Source organism: Bubalus kerabau, chromosome 16 (genome assembly GCF_029407905.1).
Source record: "Bubalus kerabau isolate K-KA32 ecotype Philippines breed swamp buffalo chromosome 16, PCC_UOA_SB_1v2, whole genome shotgun sequence".
Taxonomy (NCBI): Eukaryota; Metazoa; Chordata; class Mammalia; order Artiodactyla; family Bovidae; genus Bubalus; species Bubalus kerabau.
Window position 1 is genome coordinate 72165050 of NC_073639.1, and position 20306 is coordinate 72185355.

At 43.8% G+C, this 20306-nt stretch overlaps 2 protein-coding genes and 1 non-coding gene across 3 annotated transcripts; 1 reads left to right on the forward strand and 2 right to left on the reverse strand.

Moving 5' to 3' along the window:
- Positions 1-496: 496 nt before the first annotated feature.
- Positions 497-11688, forward strand: CCDC117 (coiled-coil domain containing 117). The gene is made up of 5 exons (XM_055549418.1): positions 497-819; positions 1491-1544; positions 5669-5893; positions 6335-6472; positions 8750-11688. The coding sequence occupies exons 1-5, from the start codon at positions 638-640 to the stop codon at positions 8985-8987; spliced, it is 837 nt and encodes a 278-aa protein (XP_055405393.1). The 5' UTR covers positions 497-637; the 3' UTR covers positions 8988-11688.
- Positions 11689-14209: 2521 nt separating this feature from the next.
- Positions 14210-19218, reverse strand: XBP1 (X-box binding protein 1). Its single transcript, XM_055549417.1, is given in 6 exon segments — positions 14210-15346; positions 15645-15728; positions 15731-15790; positions 16899-17027; positions 17810-17906; positions 18945-19218. Coding segments are annotated over 6 exon segments (1155 nt in total). The 5' UTR covers positions 19172-19218; the 3' UTR covers positions 14210-14788.
- TRNAG-CCC (transfer RNA glycine (anticodon CCC)) lies at positions 15959-16030 on the reverse strand. The gene has a single exon. It is a non-coding gene; the product is annotated as a tRNA-Gly (tRNA).
- Positions 19219-20306: the final 1088 nt, after the last annotated feature.

A 20306-nucleotide genomic window follows, 5' to 3' on the forward strand; every position in this document is an offset into this window, starting at 1 on the left:
CATGCCGTTTCCTCTAAAGTGTCACCAACTTCATTTACATTAAAACACCGAAGACTGGAGAAGGAAATGGCAACCCACTCCAGTATTTTTCTTGCCTGGAAAAGTCCATGAACAGAGGATCCTGGCAGGCTGCAGTCCATGGGGTCGCAAAGAGTCGGGCACGACTGAGCGACTAACAGTTATATGTGCCAAGAAGTGTTCTAACTTAGAACTTCTAAGGGCTCTAGAAGTTTTAATTCATTTACTTCTCCTATCAATCTTAAAAACATAGGTACTACTGTTTTCGGGTTTTACTACTGAGAAAACTGAGGTACAGAGGTTACTTGAGGAGTGAGGATTTGGACCTAGGACCTCTGCTAGGTAGGGCCATCCTCCAGCCCCGAAGACGACAAGCCATCTTGTTTGTAGTCCTCAAGGACTTCAGCTCCCAGCAGCCCTCGCGCCAGCAGTTCGCCACACACAACAAATCCCGGCGTGCTCCGGGCGGCTTGGGGTGGAGGGTTCTAGAAGGCGTGACGTGGGGTCGGGAAGCGGGCTCAGAGGCGGGTACCTTTCGGCAGTCGCTGTGGCCGCTGCTGCCGAGCCCGGGGACGCGGACGGCCGGGGCCGTGGGCGCAGCCTCCTCGTCTCCCCGGCCATGGCGGCGCTCGGCCGGCCGTTTAGCGGCCTTCCCCTGAGCGGTGGGTCGGACTTCCTGCAGCCGCCGCCGGCCTTCGCCGGTCGGGCCTTCCCGCCGGGGACGGAGGGCGCCGAGCTGGCCCCGCGGCCGGGACTTCGCGCCACCCCGAGCAGCTCCGGCGGGAGCGCGGCGCGCGGACGGTGAGGAGGCCGGCGGGCGGCGGGCGCGGGTGTAGGCTCTGGCGCGGGCTAGTTGACCCTTTTCGCGACCCTGGCGGGGGCTCTTCAACCTCAAGTTGAGGATGAGGAGACAGAGCCCCACAGGCGGTTGCCGTAAATCGCGGAGGTCGCACAGCGCGGGGTCCGGTTCCGACCTCGGCGCGCTTGCGCCCGAAGTGAGGAGAGGTCTGCTCACCCAGGGCGTGCGGGGATGGGAGCCGGCCCGACCCGGGCCTGGAGCTGCCCTGGGCGCGCACACGCCTCGCTCCGACCGGACTGCGGCCGGGCAGCTGTTGTTGGTAACTTTCAGCGACTCTCGGACTCTTGAGTTTCCTCATCCGCAACTTGGGAGAGAAATGGGTCCTTCGAGTGGGATCATAAACTGCCCCGATAGGTTTTCCCTACGCTGGTCGCCCCAGTTTATCTCCCCCGGTCTTGACCGAATGAATTTAGCTTTCAGTGTGATTTTTGTCAGGACCAGCCAACACTTTACCTGACTGACCGTGTGACCTGTATATCCATACCACAGGGCAAGGGAGGGGAGAGCTGATAGTAGTGGGGTGGGCAAGATGATCGGAGCCTGAAAGTGGATGCTGAAAGTACCAGCTCAGTAAATTTCTCAACTGACTGAGTTTGTTTGTTTGTTTTAACAGTATTTCAACTCACTGTAGAAAGAAACACAAGCGAGAGGAGGAGGAGGAGGATGAGTAAGTTTCAAGTGCTTTTTTAGTCACTTAACGGTCACTTAATTTAACCTATTTTATGTCCATAACTATTTGTTTTTAAGTGAAAAGGTGGAACATCAGGTGTCTCTGAAAGGAGGCCCAAGGAACTGACAACACAGGTTGCCTTTTAGAGCAGTGAGCTGGGCAGGTCAGAGGGACGCTTCTTACAGCATAAGCGATTGTCATGTTTGAACTTTGAGGCATATGAGTATTATTACATGCACAAAATTTTTAAAAATTCGCAGAAGGCAAAATCTTATGCTCCCAGTTCTCCCCAGAGGGTTATCCTTATTGCCTGTTTCCCCTTAAGGAAGATAATGTAAAAATGTGCAAGTTTATAGCTGTATAATTCTGGATTTTTACATTTATTAGTAACATACTGTTAACACTGCAACACTGGTGTTTTCATTTTACTCCTGTAACTTGTTGCATATGGACACACACAGTTCTATCTCATTTCTTTTTCAACAGTTGAGTGGAATTCTGTTGTAAGGCTAGGAATAGGTAATTAACCAGTCTCCCCGTGATGGATTTTAATACTAATAAATCTAAAGTGACCTAGTCTTAAGTTCTTTGTGTTTGTAATTAGATAAATGGATTCCTAGATGGGAAATTGCTCAATCTTTAAATGTATGCATTTTGAATTTTAAGCAAGAGTTGTTGGCAATTTATACTCCTTTAAACTTTGGGAATGTGTGTTTCTCCATCTTCTCATCAGAATTGTATTTTCAAACTTTTTGATCACCTCTTAACTGATAGGGAAAATACTGCATGTCTAAAAAAGAAAATGAGTAAAAGACGTCCCCTAAAGAGGATATCAAAATGACCAAACAAATGAAAAGATATTCGACCTCATCAGTCTTTAGGGAAATGCATATTAAAAGCACAGTGAGAAAGTACTCCACTACTAGATATTGGAGGGTTCTGTAGCACCAGGAACTCACAGACACTATTGGATAAGAATGTAAATTGCTACAACACTTTGGGAAGCAGTTTTGAATGAGTTGAAGGCACACATACCCATTTACCCAGCAGTTCTTTTTTTGACTACACATGCTCATCAGAAGACATGTACAAGAAAGTTTATGGCATCCTTGTTCATGATGGCTCAAAATTGGAATGTCCCTTAACAGTGTCTGAACATAATAAATTTTTGCTGAGTTCAGTTCAGCAAAAAAGAAACACTGAACCACACTTACCAACCCAGATGTGTCTTATAAGCGTAGTAGGAACAAAAGAAACATAGCACGAATGTATACATATTCAGTATAATTCCTTATATAAGGGTCAAAACCAGGCAGAACTGAAAACTTTTAATATTGAATATTTACATACATGATAATGTATATTTTTTAAAATGACGTGGTTATTATAAAAGACTGTGTGTAGTTAGGCAATGGCACCCCACTCCAGTACTCTTGCCTAGAAAATCCCATGGACGGAGGAGCCTGGTAGGCTGCAGTCCATGGGGTCGCTAAGAGTCAGACCCGACCGAGCGACTTCACTTTCACTTTTGACTTTCATGCATTGGAGGAGGAAATGGCAACCCACTCCAGTGTTCTTGCCTGGAGAATCCCAGGGACGGCGGAGCCTGGTGGGCTGCCGTCTATGGGGTCGCACAGAGTCGGACACGACTGAAGAAACTTAGCAGCAGCAGTGTGTACTTACAGGGAGGAGGGACTAGAGTACCATATAGGGATGCTGATGGCATTCTGTATCTTGAATATTACTTTCATGGATTTTTGTTTTATAATTATTATATGTATTTTTATGAGTGCAAGCATTTTATAATTAAAGAAATTAGATCACTTTTAATTTAAGTTTTGTAAATTATATGTGATTTTGAACGTCTTTTCCTTTAAGCCATCTTTTCCTTTAAGCCATTTGTGTTTCATTTTGGGTGAATTCTTTGTTTCTGCAGATCTTTTATTGACTTATTGGTCTTTTTTATGTATGTTGTGTTTTTCCCAGATTTGTTGTCTTTCACCTTTTGTGTGATTTTTTTTTTTTTTTTTTTTTGGCCAACAGAAACTTTTAATTTTCTCACCAGGTTGATACATAGACCTACAAGACAGTAGATTTGAAAGTTGCCTCAGTTTAAAAAACATCTGAGACTTCTCGGGTGGTCCAGTGGTTAGGACTCTGTGCTTCCAATGTAGGGGGCGTGGGTTTGATTCCTGATTAGGGAACTAAAATCCTGCATGTCATGTGGCATGGCCAAAAAATTTAAAATAAAAAACCTCTAGACCAGACAACATTTATGTTCTTTATAGCTTTGGGATTGCTGTGGATGCACAAGGACCTCTTTGCTTTTATCTTTTGAAAGTGTGGAAGTGCTAGTTGCTTAGTCACGTCCAACTCTTTGCGACCCCACGGACTGTAGCCCAAGACTCTCCTCTGTCCACGAAATTCTCCAGGCAAGAATACTGGAGTGGGCCATTCCCTTCTCCAGAGGATCTTCCTGACCTAGGGATGAAACTGAGGTCTCTTGCATTGCAGGCAGATTGTTTACTGTCTGAGCCACCAGGGAAGTTTCCTAGGAGATTATTAAATAATTCTAATGTCATAAATAAAAATTCTGAAGTGTAAAAACCATTGACTTTAAAAGTTAACCATCTTTAATTTGCAGATGGAGAGATTGAGGCCCTGAGAGGATAAGGGACTGGACAGTTGGATGTCGAATGCCCAGAAGTGTGTTGCCTGCTTGCCACTTCAGTGGCTCTTATCAGAACTTTAAAGTCTTTTATGTCCCATTTTCTCTGGCACTTAATCATCATTGATCTCTATAAGTTGTTCTGCTCCTTCTTAGATGATTTCTTATGTGTATAACTTTTTCTTCTGCTTTCCAAAACATCGCATACCTTAGAACTATCCAAATGTTAAAGAAGTGTTTAATTTATGGAGAGACATTCTTAATACTCACTTATGAGTTAAAACTAATAATAAGCTAAACATATGATTGAGATTGTGCTTGGTGATACCCAGGCAATAACGTACTTTTGGTCTAAATACTCAGAGCAGGGCTGGTTGTCTGTTCAGGACACCCCTCAGTAGTAAAGAATCGGCCTGCAGTGCAGGAGACAGGTTCAATCCCTGGGTCAGGAAGCTTGCCAGAGAAGGAAATGGCAACCCCCTTCAGTTTTTTGCCTGGAAAATTCCATGGGCAAAGGAGCCTGGCGGGCTACAGTCCATAAGGTCGCAAAAGAGTTGGACATGACTTAGTGACTAAACAGCAACTAAATGTTGGGCATGTTGTAGTGCTTACAAATACTAGTATGTGTTAAGAGCTTGAGCAGTTGAACTTCCCTAACAAGGCAGGAGGTTTTAGTGAGAATCCTCTATGAAAAGCATAGAGGATACAGCATCTGTCTCTGGAATCTGGTGCCCAAAATACAACTCACCTTATGTGACACTTTAGAGGGGGCACTTTAGTTTTCTACGTTCTTGTTTCCACATGTGCAAAGCAATCTGAATTGAACTCTTATGGTCTCAGTGAAATGTAAAATTTTCTAGAAAGTGAAGATAGTTTATGTTGCACGCTGGGAGAAAAGTGCACCCCATTAGGCAGGGACCCATAGAGCAAATGACAGCCTCTACCATTTTTGGCAAGAACCAAGAAATGAGCAGTGTCACCTGCACCTGTCGTACTTGCTGCGGACCTGATGAAGCATGTGTTTTTGCCCTAAGGGAATATAGGATGCCTGCAGACCACCTCCTCATATGCCCAGTGTAATGGAGCAGCAGCAGTATGAAAAAGTATGGCTGGCCCTGAATCGCTACTTTGTGATTCTTGGTTTCTTTACTTCCCACTTGACCTTTCCAGAGCTGAGTAAGTAAGAATGACTCTTAAGTTCTCATATCAAAGGCTTCTAATCTGGAAAGGCAAAATCTTGCAGGTGCAACCTAATTTGACAGATGTTAAGGGAAATATCTCAGGGTGGCTGTGAGAATGACAGAAAAGAAAGTGCGTGATTTTCCATCTTGTAATCACATACTGTCAAAAGTTAAGAGTTTTTTTCATAGCAGAATTTTATTAGCAATGGTGGTGATACATGTTTCATTTGTATCAGTCAGGATTTTCATTGATTTTTTTTTTTTTTTTTCAGTTGTCCAGTCAGAAAGAAAAGGCTAACTGAAGCAGGGCTCTGTGCTGGTCCTAATGACTGGATTCTTTGTGCACATCAGGATATAGAGGGTCATGGAGTAAATCCGTGCACTAGTGGCCTTTCTGCACCTGGCATGTTAGATGTTATTTGTGAAGAGATGGATCAGACAACGGGGGAACCACAATGTGAAGTTGCCCGAAGGAGGCTTCAGGAAATTGAGGACAGGTAAATGGACAGCATATCCATCTGGCTTCTTGTTGTCCCTGTGTAACATCTCTTCTCTTTCAAGTTAAGTCTAATTCATCATCTGGTGATTCCTTAATCCTCAGCCTGTCAAACAGTAAAAATCAAGAAGCTTAAAGTATGCACTTTAAATGTTAAAGTAAGTGTTTTTCATAGAACTGTACTAAATATTTTCATTTACTATCTCTGAATATTAATTTTTTGGTTTATGAGGGTTTTAGCCTTCATATTTGGTATCTTTTTTGTCAAATGTAGCTCTTGTGTATATACTTCTTTCTCTCCAAAGTCGAGTTTCATACTTTACTTAACCTTTTGCTGTAGCACCTGTTGAGTTTATCCTTTTTTATTTTAAAAATTTTGTCCAATTAACAGAATATATGTTTAACCAAATAATTTTTTTTCTTTGCGTCTGCCTTTGTTTAGAATAATTGACGAAGATGAAGAAGTTGAAGCTGACAGAAATATTAACCGTCTCCCCAGCCTTGTCCTTTCTGATACCATGAAAACAGGTTTGAAGAGGGAATTTGATGAAATCTTCACAAAAAAGATGATTGAGTCCATGTAAGTTTTGGTTTCTGGTTTCCATTCAACTCTGATCTTTTTTAAAAATTCTTTTAAATGTAGTTTTGGCTGTGCTAGGTTTTCATTGTTGTGCACAAGCCTTCTCTGGCTGCAGCAGTTGGGGCTGCTCTCCCGTTGTGATGCTTTCTTGTTGCAGAGCACAGGCTCTAGGGCGCACAGGCTTCATGTTTGCGTTGCATGGGCTTGACCCTCAGCTTGTGAAATACTGCACCAGGGGATTAAAGCCATGTCCCCTGCATTGGCAGTCAGATTTTTTACCACTGGACCACTAGGGAAGTCCCCTGTTATGATCTTCAAAGGAAGACCCAATGTCTCTAAACACTTCCTGATCACCAACTGAGTGAAAGCTCAGTAGGTTTTATGTTTAGCCCAGGTTGGAGACCTTTTCTTAGTTCATTGGGGTGAGCAGAATGCTGTGCAAGTGGGATTTGGAAGTTCACAGGAGTGGCTGCCTTGCCTATTTACCCCTGGGTTGTTTTGAAGTCCGGAAATGCACTCATAGTCTAATACTTGGGAATGGGAGGATTGGCAAGAAAGAACCCATTCTCTCAAATTACTGTGATAGGTTGTAAGAACCACACTTGAAAACTACCTGTTTACGTGGCTCTCTCAGTTATCTTGAACCACCATTAAGACGTTGGAAAAAAGTGAAAAGTTTACCAGCAGTCAAAAAAGTTACCACAGAGGCCACAGTCTAGAGCTCATATTTGTATCTCACAGTGTGTGGCCCCTCAGGCCTTTAGCTCTAAGAGCCATTTTGCTCTTCATTTAGACCATTTGATGAGCTCACTTACCTGGTTTCCTCTGGCATCAGAGTAGAAACACAAAAACAGCAAGTGAGAGCAGAACAAACTCATGGTTATAGTGAGCAGTGACAGTACAGTGTAAGGACAACAGAGGAAATGAAAGCAAGCGTAAGAACCTAAAAAGCAAAGCAGCCTGGGCTCCATTAACATAAAACTAATGGTAGCCTGTAATTGATGATAATGCCTAATCATCGTCCTTGGACTTCGATGGTCTCAAGTGGCCCTTACTCTGTAAAATACAGTTGTCTCTCAATATCCATGGGGGATTGCTTCTAGGACCCCTACAGATACCAAAATCCAGGGATGCTTACATCTCTTATATAAAATGGTCCAAATCAAAACCCCACAGATACGGAGGGCCAACTGTAGTAGGCAAGATATAAAGTGCCCTGCAGGTGTTTCCTAGAAAAGACTTTCAATAGACTTGGTACTGTGAGAGTAAGTGTCAGATATCTGAAAACTTCTCTTAGGCTACCAGTCCCACTGGTACTAGGTAGATGACTGTCTTTAGACACTGTGGTTTCTCCTATTGCTGGATGTTAGCTCATGGGGTTTTGCATTAGCCTCCTAGCTTGAGCTTATAATTAACTACCCAGCCCTGAGGGTGGGTAAATAGTTTAGCCACGAGTAAGCAGGTCACATTGCCCCCCAGTGTAAAGCATTAGCACTTGCTGCTCTTGGTAGTTTTCCAGAAGCTAACCTTTGTGGGGTGTTCTTCATTGTTTGTGTTTTATTTTGCCTTGCACTTGGGTCCCAGAAACCATCAGACCATCACTAGATGAAATAGGTTGTGGGGTGGTAGACACAGACAGTGGCTTACTGCACAAAGCATTATATACTTCATAGCTGTACTAATAAGCGAAAGGCTTGCTGAGATTTTTAGTGTATTTAGCCAGTGTTTCTTTTTATTTATAATGGTTTAGTACAAGATAAAAACCGACATCTGCTAATACTAACCACAATTTAAGAAGAAACTATAATGTTAAATCAAGGGCCTCTGTTTTTCATATTGAACATTTATATTCTAATCACAGCATTCAATGCAGCCAGTTGCTTTGCTTACAATGCGTGCAGAACTCTAAAATTTTATGTACTTGAGTGGCCTTTGTAAAGATAAGTTTGGATTGTCATAATTCTCCCTATTTTTATCATATCGCGTCCGATGGTTTTTTTTGGTTTTTATTTTTGGATTTTTTTTTTTTGGCTGCCCAGATCTTAGTTGCGGCACGCGGCATCTTTTAGTTGCAGCATGTGGGATCTAATTCCCTGAACAGGAGTGGAACCCGGGCCCCTGCATTGGTAGTGTCTTCCCAATGTGGAGCCCCCGGCCCACCAGGGAAGTCCTCCCGTCAATTTTTATATACTAGCTAGCAAACATTAGTTTTTCAACGTATGTCTTTTATTTCTGCTTTGTAAAGTTGTTGATACAAATATATATTTCCTGTCTTAGGAGCCGTCCTTCCATGGAGCTTGTGCTCTGGAAACCTCTCCCTGAACTCCTTTCTGATAAGCCAAAGCCGTCATCTAATGCTAAGAACTACACAGGAGAGAGCCAAACTAAGCACGCAGCTGCTGGCACTGCCTTTCCTCAAAGAACTGAACTGTTCTTGGAACCTCGGCCAACAGGGTTGCCTGTTTACAATAGTTTGGAGACAGCTGCTTGCACAGAAGAGGAGATGGAACTCTAGAAACCAGTTTCTACACTAAAGTTGTCATGTTGCAGAGCTTATGTGTTCAGTCATGAGCCTGCTTGTACAGTATAGGGACTTGAAAGTTTTGAAACGGGTGTAATATCTCCACCTGTGATTTGGGGTGGGACTCTTGATTTTGGGTAGCCATTTCTTGAACTTCAACTTCTTGCCAAGGAAACTTGTCTCAAGGGAAAAGCAGTTTTCTAGGGGGCTTATTAAAGGAATGTGAGAGTACATTCTGCAGAGTTGAGTGTAGAAGCTGTATGTGACTTTTAAGTCATCTGTCACATCGTCTAAGTCATTCAGATACTTGGAGAGTATTCAGACACTTGAGCTGAAAAAGATGCATTAAAAAAAAAAAAGAGTGCTCTCCCTACTACAAGTGTGCCCTGACAGTTGAGCCACAACTTCAGATAAATGAGCTCTGTTTATAATGGTAACTAGATATTACTGGGAAGGAGGAGGATGACAGCAGCTTAGGCCTACTGCTGGGGAATTTAACAGAAGCTCTGAAACTTGTATATTAGTTGTCAGTTCAGTGTAGCTTTATTGGTTAAATAGCCAGTAGTGTTGTGGCTCCCCTCCTTGCCTCTTGACAATGCAATGGAAAATACAAAGAAAAGGTTTTTCCTCCGAGGCTTGTTTTGCCCTGTGCTACTGTTGCTCCTCGGTTTCCCTAATCCGTAAACCCAGCTCTTCAGTGATGTTTACAGCCTAATTGACTTTAAGTGATAGTTTAGAAGATCGTGAGGTAACCAGTGTGTGAACTGGCTCTGGGAGAAGCATCCTTAAGTCATCCTGAGGAAGTGCCGTATCAGCTCAGCCCAGCATATTATTTCAGTAGTTAAAGAAATGTGCCTGTAGAAGCAAGTTGTTTTTTGGGTTTTTTTAATGTTAATTTAGGAAAGGTTGACTGAATAATTAAGAGCACATGCAAGTGACATTGAGATTTACTGAAATAGCCAGTTTGCGTGGTGCTTCAACTCTTTGTGCAGTAAGCCTAGAAGTTACTAGAGAATAGCTTCCTGCCAGCCAGAAATCATCATCCGGAGGACACTACCCAGGCTCAGGGTGTCCTCTTGGGAGTAACCAGGATTGAAGTATTTTTTTTCTCAGGAACAGCTCTTCTGCGTGGCAAGGACTCAGTAGTACAAAGTAAAGTGACCGTCCCTTTAGTGCTACAGAATACCCACTATAACTTATTAATAATGAGTGTAATACTGGCCCTTTTATCAGACAGCAGGAGACCACCCCAGTTCTTTTTGTTTTGTTTTCTGGGTTTCTTTTCTTTTGTAGGAATCACATACCTTGTGTAGAAAAAATGGTTTATGCCAAGTAGAGGTGACTTTAGGAGGCAGCTCCCAGGCAATTTTGAAACCCATGCCGAAGTCCCTCCCCTTGTTACAGATGGTGTAGAAGTCACAAGTCTGTTAACTAGACTGTTTCTTCTGCCTGTAGTTCCTGCTTTTTCTATTTCTGTCTGGATAGTCAGGAAAAGATTTAATGTTTAATATTTAAACAAAATATTTAATGTCTACACAGTAAAATTATTCAGACTTCAAACCAGTATTGAAACCAGTTGGAAACCAGCTACTAGTTTCTTAATCTCAGATTTAGAGATGAATGTAAACTGTGTTCTGTTGAAACGTGCACGTGTTTGATTCACGCCATGTCAGCTGCCTCTTGGTCATTGTTTAATGGGACCAACTTGTAACATTTGTAGCCTTAAAGAAGTCTCCAGATAAAAAGTTAGTTCTGCTACAGCTCATAAAGAGGAAGTGACTGCCTGGAATTTGGAGTTAGTCCCAGTGTTGAGGTGAAGAAGAGATGACAGTTTTCCAAAGGACACACACACACTTACACTGTCCTCTGTAGGGGTGTTGGACAGGCCTGGGATCCAGGTCTGTACAGTGAACAGTAGGAAGAGCTCTCTGAACAAAGCTCTGATACCACACAGCTTTATGTAGGAGAGAACTAGCAGGATTCTGTTTAATTGAAATCCAGGCAGAACTTGTTTCAGGAGTCATTTTATCTGACACGATCATCATTTCTGCAGGAAACATGGATGTTCAGTGCACCTTTTTAAACCCGCATTCATTTGTACAAAAATTTTCTTCATCCTTGTGGTGCTTACTTATCTGAGCCGTCTCCACAGGCCCCATGACTTGCTTTGTTTCCCTTTTTGTAGGGTAAGGCTTTTGTTTTTGCCTTAAGGTTTCCCTCGGGAATTAACAGGTCTTTTCATTTTGTAAAACTTGTACAGCATGGATCAAACATTGGCTTACTATGCTAATGTGTGATCAGAAACGGTTATCTAAAGCAGGTGAGCTTTAATGAACAAATGTATATTTCCTCTGAGTTTGATTAGGGTGTGTGTGGTTTTGTTTTTTAATTAATATGAAGAAAGTAAGTCCAGTTCTCACAGATATTAATCAAAAATTGCTACTCATTCTTGAAAAGGTGCAAATGTCCAATTAAAAAAAAAAAAGTAGGGTGGTAGCTCTAACCATAAGAAGAATGTTTACCAGCAGGTTCATTGATTATTTTGGATCTGGAACTTGGCTTTGTTTTTTAAATAGTGATAAGAAAGGTGGAATACTAGGAAAGTTCTGGAAGATGCTGTCAGTTTTACTTTAAAATGAGAATCTGGTGTTTCTGTATTTTATTGTTTTCAATAAAACTTCTTAAGTGTTTTGGACTTTTTGAGGCATTTGTATTTCTGCATTTAAGTAAACTGAAATCAGCAAGTTTGGGAAAGTCCAGGGAGTAGGAAAAGTCCTTAATGTTCAGTAACATGGTTGTTCCTTTCTTGAGTTGACAGGTCACTGGGTGGCAGTATTGCCTCTATGTTTACGACCATTATTGAATAAATGTGGGTCCCTGTTTGTGGGTGGGCAGAGTTTTCAATGCAGTTACCTTTTCTACCTGAATTGAAAATCACAGCTAAAAGTTACCTAATTTATTTTTATAGATTTGAAAACTAAGCCTAAGTAGATAGTGACAATTTAGTATAATCAGTTCACCAGGTCCAGGGTTCTTCCTACTTGACCAGTGGTTTTACATACAGTTTTTTGACAGCAATATCTAACGTGTTTAGATTTCATTGAAATAAACTACAGTAAGGGGTGTAGTTCAGGCAATGTAACTTTAAACACCTTGAGGGAACACAGTTGTATATGTATCTCTTCGGTTCAAATACTCTTACCAGTGGCATTTGAAATGAACTTCATGCAATTAGAATATGGTGTTAGAGTACAGCTCCAGAAGACAGGATGTTGTCTTTAAAAACCGGTTGGCGGGTAAACAAGCCAGTCTTCCTGTCCCTTCATTAACTTTAGAAGTCACGGGGTCGGTTGAATGTCTTTGAAGATGAGAATTCCTGGTGTAGGAATGTCCTCTGCCTACACGTCTGTCCCTAGGTTGCCTGTGCCCGCAGCACACCTGCTAGGAAAGCAGGAAGGCAGGCACACGTTGGTGTCTGAAGGGTCAGGGAATTGGTGTCTAGCCATCGGTCACCTGTTTCTTTTAATCAGAACTATGGACAACTTTGCTTTTAATAGGAATCTTGCTTTGGTTTTGTGGGGAAAGATCCTGATTTTCATTTTTTAACTATTCAATTTAGTGTTTCAATATGAAGATACCCTTGAATGTCAGGTGTTTTCTCAGGTCTGAGCACAGTGTTCAGTCATTTTCACCCATCTGTGCAGGAAATGAACACTCAAATAATCTATACTCTTGTGTGTTATTCCTGTTAATACAGCTGTTTCTTTCATGTGATGTCACTGAATGTAAATTACCTGAACCCCAGTCTTCAGATGCTTGTTCTATAATTTTGAAAGCTAAAACATATCTGTACCGTTGCCTATGTTGTTGAGTCACTCAGTTGTGTCCAACTCTTTATATGACCCCATGGACTGGAGCCTGCCAGGCCCCTCTGTCCATGGGATTTCCCAGGCAAGAATACTGGAATGGATTCCTATTTCATTCTCCAGGGGATCTTCCCAACCCAGGGATCAAACCCACATTTCCTGCTTGGCAGGCAGATTCTTTACTACAGACACACCTGGGAAACCCACATTTACTTAAACAATCCCTAAATAGATTCTCAGCACTTAAGTTTTCAGTTCTAGAAAATCAGGTGATAAGGTTTTTAATTGTGGGGGCAGCTGGAAGCCTGTTCTTATATTTACAAAACAGAAACTCAGAGCTTAAACACGTTTGCACTGCTAGGCCCTAGGACTGAACTCTGGCCATCAGTGACCATCGATTGTCTTGCCTACTAGTGTGCTTCTGGGCATGTTCCCAGTCACACCAAAGGCATTCCTTTGTATTAATATACTTGGTTGAAACCACAGCCTGCTGTGCCTTGCTACTTGGGATTCTTTGAATCCCATCTTCACTGACCTCCCCGGAGGTAGTCAGTAAATACTGGCATAGAATGCTGGCATGGGTGAAATAATTTTTATGAATTAGGGAACTCCTTTAATATCTTAAGTGGTTTCCCGAGCAAAAGAGGCAGCATGATGAGGTTATGCAGTCTCTAATTTGAAGGTCATATTGTCTCTAGGATATTTTCTTGAACAGGTTCATTCTTTTGTGAAACATGTTCTATAGTGTATATAACTCTTTTAAGAGATTAAAACCCAAAGTGGAATAGGAGATAACCATCAACTTTTGGGATGGTGCCTGGCTTTGTACAAGGTGCTTATAATGCATCATTTATTTGAATCCTCTAGTAGCCTTTAGAGATACTATCATACCCCTTTGAGGTGGGCAAATAAGGTATTTTGAGATGAGGAGATAAGTGGTATTTTATGCCCAAGATCATCCAGCTAAATGGGTGGCAGAGTTGAACTCGGGGAGTCTGAGTCTAAAAAATGCTCTTAATCTCTGTAATATCAATAGCCGTATTGATACTTAATAGCATGTTCTTCTGTAACAAGATGTTATGGCAAAACAGTTAAGTGTTCTAGCTCTACCATTTATTAGCTGTAATATTGGTCAGTTAGGCTGAAGAAACTGTCTCAAATATAGTTACTGGTCAGAGTGTATTACTTAGGGCAGCCAGGAACTGAAGCAGGCGGTAATTAAGGGGGAAAGGCCTTCACTCACTGTAAAAAGTGGCTCAGTGAAGTTGGATAAATCACTACCACGGCAGTGAAACACCCGGAAAGAACAAGACTTGAAACGTTCAAGAAACATTCGAAGAACAAAGACACTGCATTGTACTTTTTAATTGCACAGGTAGTTTTAAATAAATGGAGAAAGCACCGTCCAAAGTCACACTAGCACGGAAAGATTTCATCGAGCGTTTACACAGTAGCTGTCCGTAATTTTACTAAAGATTCTTGATCTGTACTTGAACTGTACATGAGGGAAAAGGAGCCCCCTCAGGTAGGTGTTCCGCTTGCAGAAGCAAACTAAAGGACCTAAAGTCGGAGGCAAGCCTGGGATGCTGAGAAGGGAAAAGAGAAATTGATGAAGGACCATTCGTTAACTCCATGTCTGAAACACTTATCGCGTGACCCTTGTGTAAGTACTTCAGGGCAAACCACCGCCCTTAAGATCAAGGTACACCCTCAGAAGCTGTAATTCTGGATCATAGTAATGTATCTACGTACCCTGGACCACTAAAGGTCAAAAGACAATACTTGGGGTGACCTAGGAGGCTTGAACAAATACTTTAGAGGGATTCTCTAGGACCGCACCCCCTCTACTTTGGCTTTCTGGGTGAAGCACAGGCCTTGTGCTGTCCTCCAGGCAGTGTCACAGTCAGAGCATCAGCACCGGATCACTCCTTAGACACTAATCAGCTGGGGAAAGAGTTCACTGGCAAAAGGGTCCTCCCAAGAATGGTCTGCATCAAGCAGGGAGGACATGTCGCTCAGGGGAGAAGGGGACCCCTCACAGCTACAGTCACTGTACGCATCCAGCAGGCAGCAAGATGGCTTCAGGCAGTTGCTGGTTGAAAGCAGATCTGAGATACCCAGCTCTGGAATGAAGTCATCTTCTACAAGTTCTTCCTTCACTGAGACAGTGAATTCAGGGTGATCTTTCTCTGAGGGGCTGAAAGGTGCTTCCTCAATTTTCACTACCACATTGGCTTCGCTCTCGGTCTCAGAGGGCATCTCTAAGACTAAGGGCTTTGTATATACGTGATCAAAACGAATCAGTTCATTAATGGCTTCCAGCTTGGCTGATGACGTCCCCAGGGATGGAGAAGGGGAGGCCGGTAAGGAACTGGGTCCTTCTGGGTCCACTTCTGGGAGCTGCTCCAGGCTGGCAGACTCTGGGGAAGGACATCTGAGGAACATGACTGGGTCCAAGTTGAACAGAATGCCCAACAGGATATCAGACTGGAAAAGGAAAAATAAATGGCATTCAACTGCTACAGTGCACTGAGAACTGACCTTAGTGCTAGGTTCCATAATGTACACTAATCCTTCCGCTACAGGATGATCTCTGGGACCCACCAGACCCACTCATGCACCCTTCGCTGCATGTCCTAGACCACCTGGGAACAGGAAGGTAGTCAGTGTTCAGCCCCAACTCAACCAAATCTGCACTGCCCGCATCTGTCTGGTTCGGGGTGTCAGGCATCACACAGACGGAACCGAGTAAACAGCTCTTTAGTAAAATCTGAGTAAGCCCTACCTCAGAGTCTGAAGAGTCAATGCCATCAGAGTCCATGGGGAGATGTTCTGGAGGGGTGACAACTGGGCCTGCACCTGCTGCAGAGGTGCACGTAGTCTGAGTGCTGCGGACTCAGCAGACCCGGCCACCAGCCCCACTCCATTCCCCTGGAAGGAAAGATCAGTCAGTGAACAGCTCCAACAGCTGGGTGTCCCCAGGGAAATGCTTGCCAGGAGGCTCTGATTCTCAACTTTTAAGAAAGCTAAAAAAACTTTTTTTTAAAATTCATTTATTTTGGCTGTGCTGGGTCTGACTTGACAGCATGTGGGATCTAGTTCCCTGACCAGGGATCAAACCTGGGCCCCTGCATTGGGAGCACAGAGTCTTAGCCACTGGACCACCAGGGAAGTCCCTGGAAAATTATTCTTTAGAGCTGAAATCTTTCCCTTACACATCTGTTATTTCCATTTTTTTGAGTCTTCCTTGAGGAAAAGAAAAGGGAGGTAAGGCTAACTTCTTTTTATTTTCTGTACGATGAAATGTTTTTCTTCCCCAAGCTAAGATTCAGGCAGGACTGTTATTCCTAATTATTATTATCTTATTTATATTCTCAATAAGAGTAACATCCCTAGTAATAAAGTTCTGTAGTGAATTGAGGCCCAGAATCTTTTTGGATAGTGCTGTACTCAGACACTCAGTCATGTCCAACCTTTTACAACCGCATGGACTGTAGCCAGCAGGCTCTTCTATCCATGAAATTTTCCAGGCAAGATACTGGAGTGGAAAGCCATTTCCTGCTCCAGGGAATCTTTCCAACTCAGGGCTCGAACCCATGTTATTATTTTTAAAGTTTGTTCTGAACATTACTTTTAGAGCAGAACTGCCAGTCAACCTTAGACCACATATCTGTTATCACTGGATTTGCCATAAATTAAAACCCACACATCACGCTTCCATCAGAAAGGTGTGTCTATCACAAAGAATCCCTTCTCTTATTCATATTCATCAAAGAGCTACTTTAATTTTAGTAGCATTCAAAGTCAGGTTTGACTGCCACTCTTATCCTGGTTCTCCTCAACGCTGGCATTGTAGACACATGTCAGCTACCGGCATTTGTTAGTACTTGCTCTTAAAGAGTCTTGTGTAACTTATTCCAGTTATTAGGACTTAGTACTATTCAACTACACCCTTGAAAAAAGAATATCCTTAAAAAAAGAGGTCATGTCACTTAAAACCAGTTCTTACATATGGCACCAAATAAAGGACATAACTCACCTTGGTCTCTGCTTCCTCTTCAGTCATTAGGGCATCCATTCCCAACCGCTGTCTTAACTCCTGATTCTCAACTACAAGGCCATGAGTTTTCTCTCGTAAAAGCTGATTTTCTAACAAAAGTTTTTGGTTCTGGAAGAAAGTTCAGAAGAGGCTATTAAAACATCTCATTCTTTCACTTTAAGAACACACCTGACAGCTTCACTACAGCAGGTTTTCTTTCCTTCTCCTGGATCTTTTGGAAAACTCTATCCTTACACAGTTGTTCATAGTACGTATCAAAAGGCAAGGTCATAAATATAAAAAATAAGCTATTTAACAAGTGCCATTACATGAGGGTCACATATAACAAAGTGCCCCCAACTACTAATAGAGACCTCAGCAAAGAGTGACTAGTAGCTTTAATTTAGATGTGATGGTTTAAAAAATCCTATCTTGAACTGGCAGGTAATAATAAAAGTGGTAGTGGTGAGCTGTAAAATTAACAGGTTTAAAAAAAAGACCACCACAAATACTCTTTATGTATTCAAGATGTGTAACCGGCAACAATTTTAAGTTTAGGTAACAAGTGGGCCCAAGAAGGGGAAGGGAACCGTTGGTGGACTAAATCAGGAAAATTTAAGCAATGATTTCCTATCAGCTTTTACTAATTTCTTAGTACTAATTGATTAAACATTGTTTAATGCTGTAATTCACCAACAATCAATTTAGACTGATCTAGCACCAAATACCAGAGGGTCAATCACTTCTGTTCTCATCAAGCTTCGCCACTTAACAAACTACCAATCTTAGACTCGCTTAACTTTTAACAATACATCCAATTGTATTCTAAAGGAGATGAAACAACCAACCATTCACCAGGGAAAGCTACACAATGGATGTACAATAAAGTGTTTGGCCTTAAGTATTTTTACCTCTTCTTCCAAATCTACCACTTGTTGCTCCAGCTCACTCATTCGAGCTTTCTTCCGGTCTCTGGCAGTCTGAGCTGCTACTCTGTTTTTCAGTTTCCTGAGAACAGAAAGAGACATACCACACTAAATCATCTCAAACCTTATTTATTTGAAAACTTGGCCAGCTGGTGCTTTCACTTTAATTTACAATATACAGTAATGGTAAAATACATTTCAGGCTCCTCCCCTCAATAAAAGAAAACCCAAAAAAAAAAAAAAAATCAACCTTCTGTGGATCTCGCTAGCAGACCTAACTCACCCTCCCCCGTATTGCGTCACCCACCTCAGCCTCGTCCCCGCCACAGCACAGGCTGGACACAAATATTACTCATTTTGCATCATAAGATATTTTATCCTCCCCTTTCTATTTCCCATTGCTTCCTGATTACAGTCCCCTCAAAAAGGATCCAACCAGGACTGATTAAAGCTAGCGAAGGCTGCAATCGCGCTACTGCAGCCGATAACTTAACAACCTAACTTCTAAGAGGCTGATGCGACTTTCCTCCTGGTGCTGAAAGCCAAGGCCCATGTCTGCTCCAGCGGGCACTTCATAAATCACAAAAAAAGCACACTGGTCATAGTAACATTTACGAAGGAGTAAGTACTAGGCATTTCTCCACAGCCCCAGCGACCTCGGGAAGTAGATAACCATTTTTAAGGACGCAGAGACTGACTGAGGAGCCTCATAGTGCTTCCAGTCCCTTCAACAGCTGGCATTTCAGCTCCGTGAGCCTCCAAAAAAGTAGGTAAACCCATGGCTCCACGTCACAGCCCAAGTTCAGAGAAGCTGAACCAGGGGTCTGTGGTCACACAGCTAAAGGGCCTGGAACACAGGTGCCAGCGTACCCTGCTCTGGTCATCTCTAACGAGACAGAAACGAAAGAAAGAAAAAAGGCCTGCGCTGCCCTGGACTCCACCTAGCGCAATGGATCGGCCAGTCCAGACTTCCTGCCCTGCCCCGCCCCGCCCCGCGCCGCGCCACGCTGGCACCGGACCGGCCAGACACCGGCGCCCGAACGCTGCAGGCGGTCAGCGCGACCCCCAGGCCCCTGTCCCGCCTTCGATTTCGGCCCCCAAACCCCCGACGCTCGCCCACCTCCGCAGCGCCTTCTCTTCGGGGCTCAGGTGCGTGAGGCGCTGTCGCTTGCGCGCCTGGGGCGGAACCCCGCTCGCCCCCTCCGGGCTGGCCCCTTGCTGGCCCGGCACCATGACCGGCAGAGCCCGGCCTGCCGGGGCTCCGGCGACAGCAGCGGGCTGGCCGGACAGAAGGAGTACTTTAGGGGCCCCGGCGGCCGGGCTCTGCGCGGGTGCAACCACCACCATGGCCGGAGCGTGTCTACGCCAGTGCGCGCCGCCGCTGCCCAGTGGGCCGGCCCCGCCGGGCCCAGCCTTTCTACGATCGTGGCCCTTTTCGATTGGCCAGCGCCTCGTGACGCACGCCTACCTCTGCGCCCATTGGCCCGGATGATTTGGAGGGGCGGGGCCAGGGCGTCCACTGTGGCCACCGCGGTCTTACGCAGGGGGCGCCGGAGCCTTTTGCGCGGTGGCCACAGGCAGAAGTCTAAGAGCAGGTGCGGGGCCCCTGAGAGCAGGGTGGGGGGTGGGCCCCGGGAACTTGAGGAAGGGTCCGGAACAAGGCGGAGTTTCCTCACTACATGGATTTCCCCCCCTATGCTGACGGAGAGTTTAATTCGAAACCGCGAGGTTTCCGGACAGGAATTTTGACGGAGATTTTTATCCCCTCCTGAGAAAATTGTATCTTGTGCGCCACTTCGGGCCCGGAGCTGAGTGGAAAATCCAAAGGGTAGCGCGAATCTGGCCTTGGGTTAGGAAAAAAGTAGCCTGCAGAGAAATTCCGCGAAATAAGTCCTTAGGGAGTGAGATCGCCCGTTTTAAAACTAGATTTACCTCATAGTGAAGGTTTAATAAACCATAGGTGATGTTCTCTCAGAATGCGGGAGTGCCTGTAATTTCGTTTCTCTTTGCCTCTCTAAACTTTCAGCTGTGAGCGTGTATTTATGAAAAGACAAAAAAAGATGTGTATAAAAGATGGGAGATTCAGGGCTCCTGCCTGCCTGTTATGGCGCAAAGGGAGTCGGGGTGGGGTACTTGTGAAAGAGGGGCCTCCGAACTGTAGCTGGGGACCAGTTTAGACACAGGAATATTAAAATGGAGAAACCTGAGGAAACGCCCTCCACAGGCATTTTCACTTTTTTGAAGCAAACTATAAAATGTTAAGTTCCCTGGAATCACGAAGCAACCCTTTCTTTACTCTGTGCTTAGCACTGTTTTAGGTTCGTAGGGATGTTGTTCTTCAGTGGCTGAGTCGTGTTCCGCTGTTTTGTGACCCCATGGACTGTAATCTGCCAGGCTCCTCTGTCCATGGGATTTCCCAGGCAAGAATAACTGGAGTGGGTCGGCATTTCCTTCAGGAGATCTTCCCAACCTAAGGGTGGAA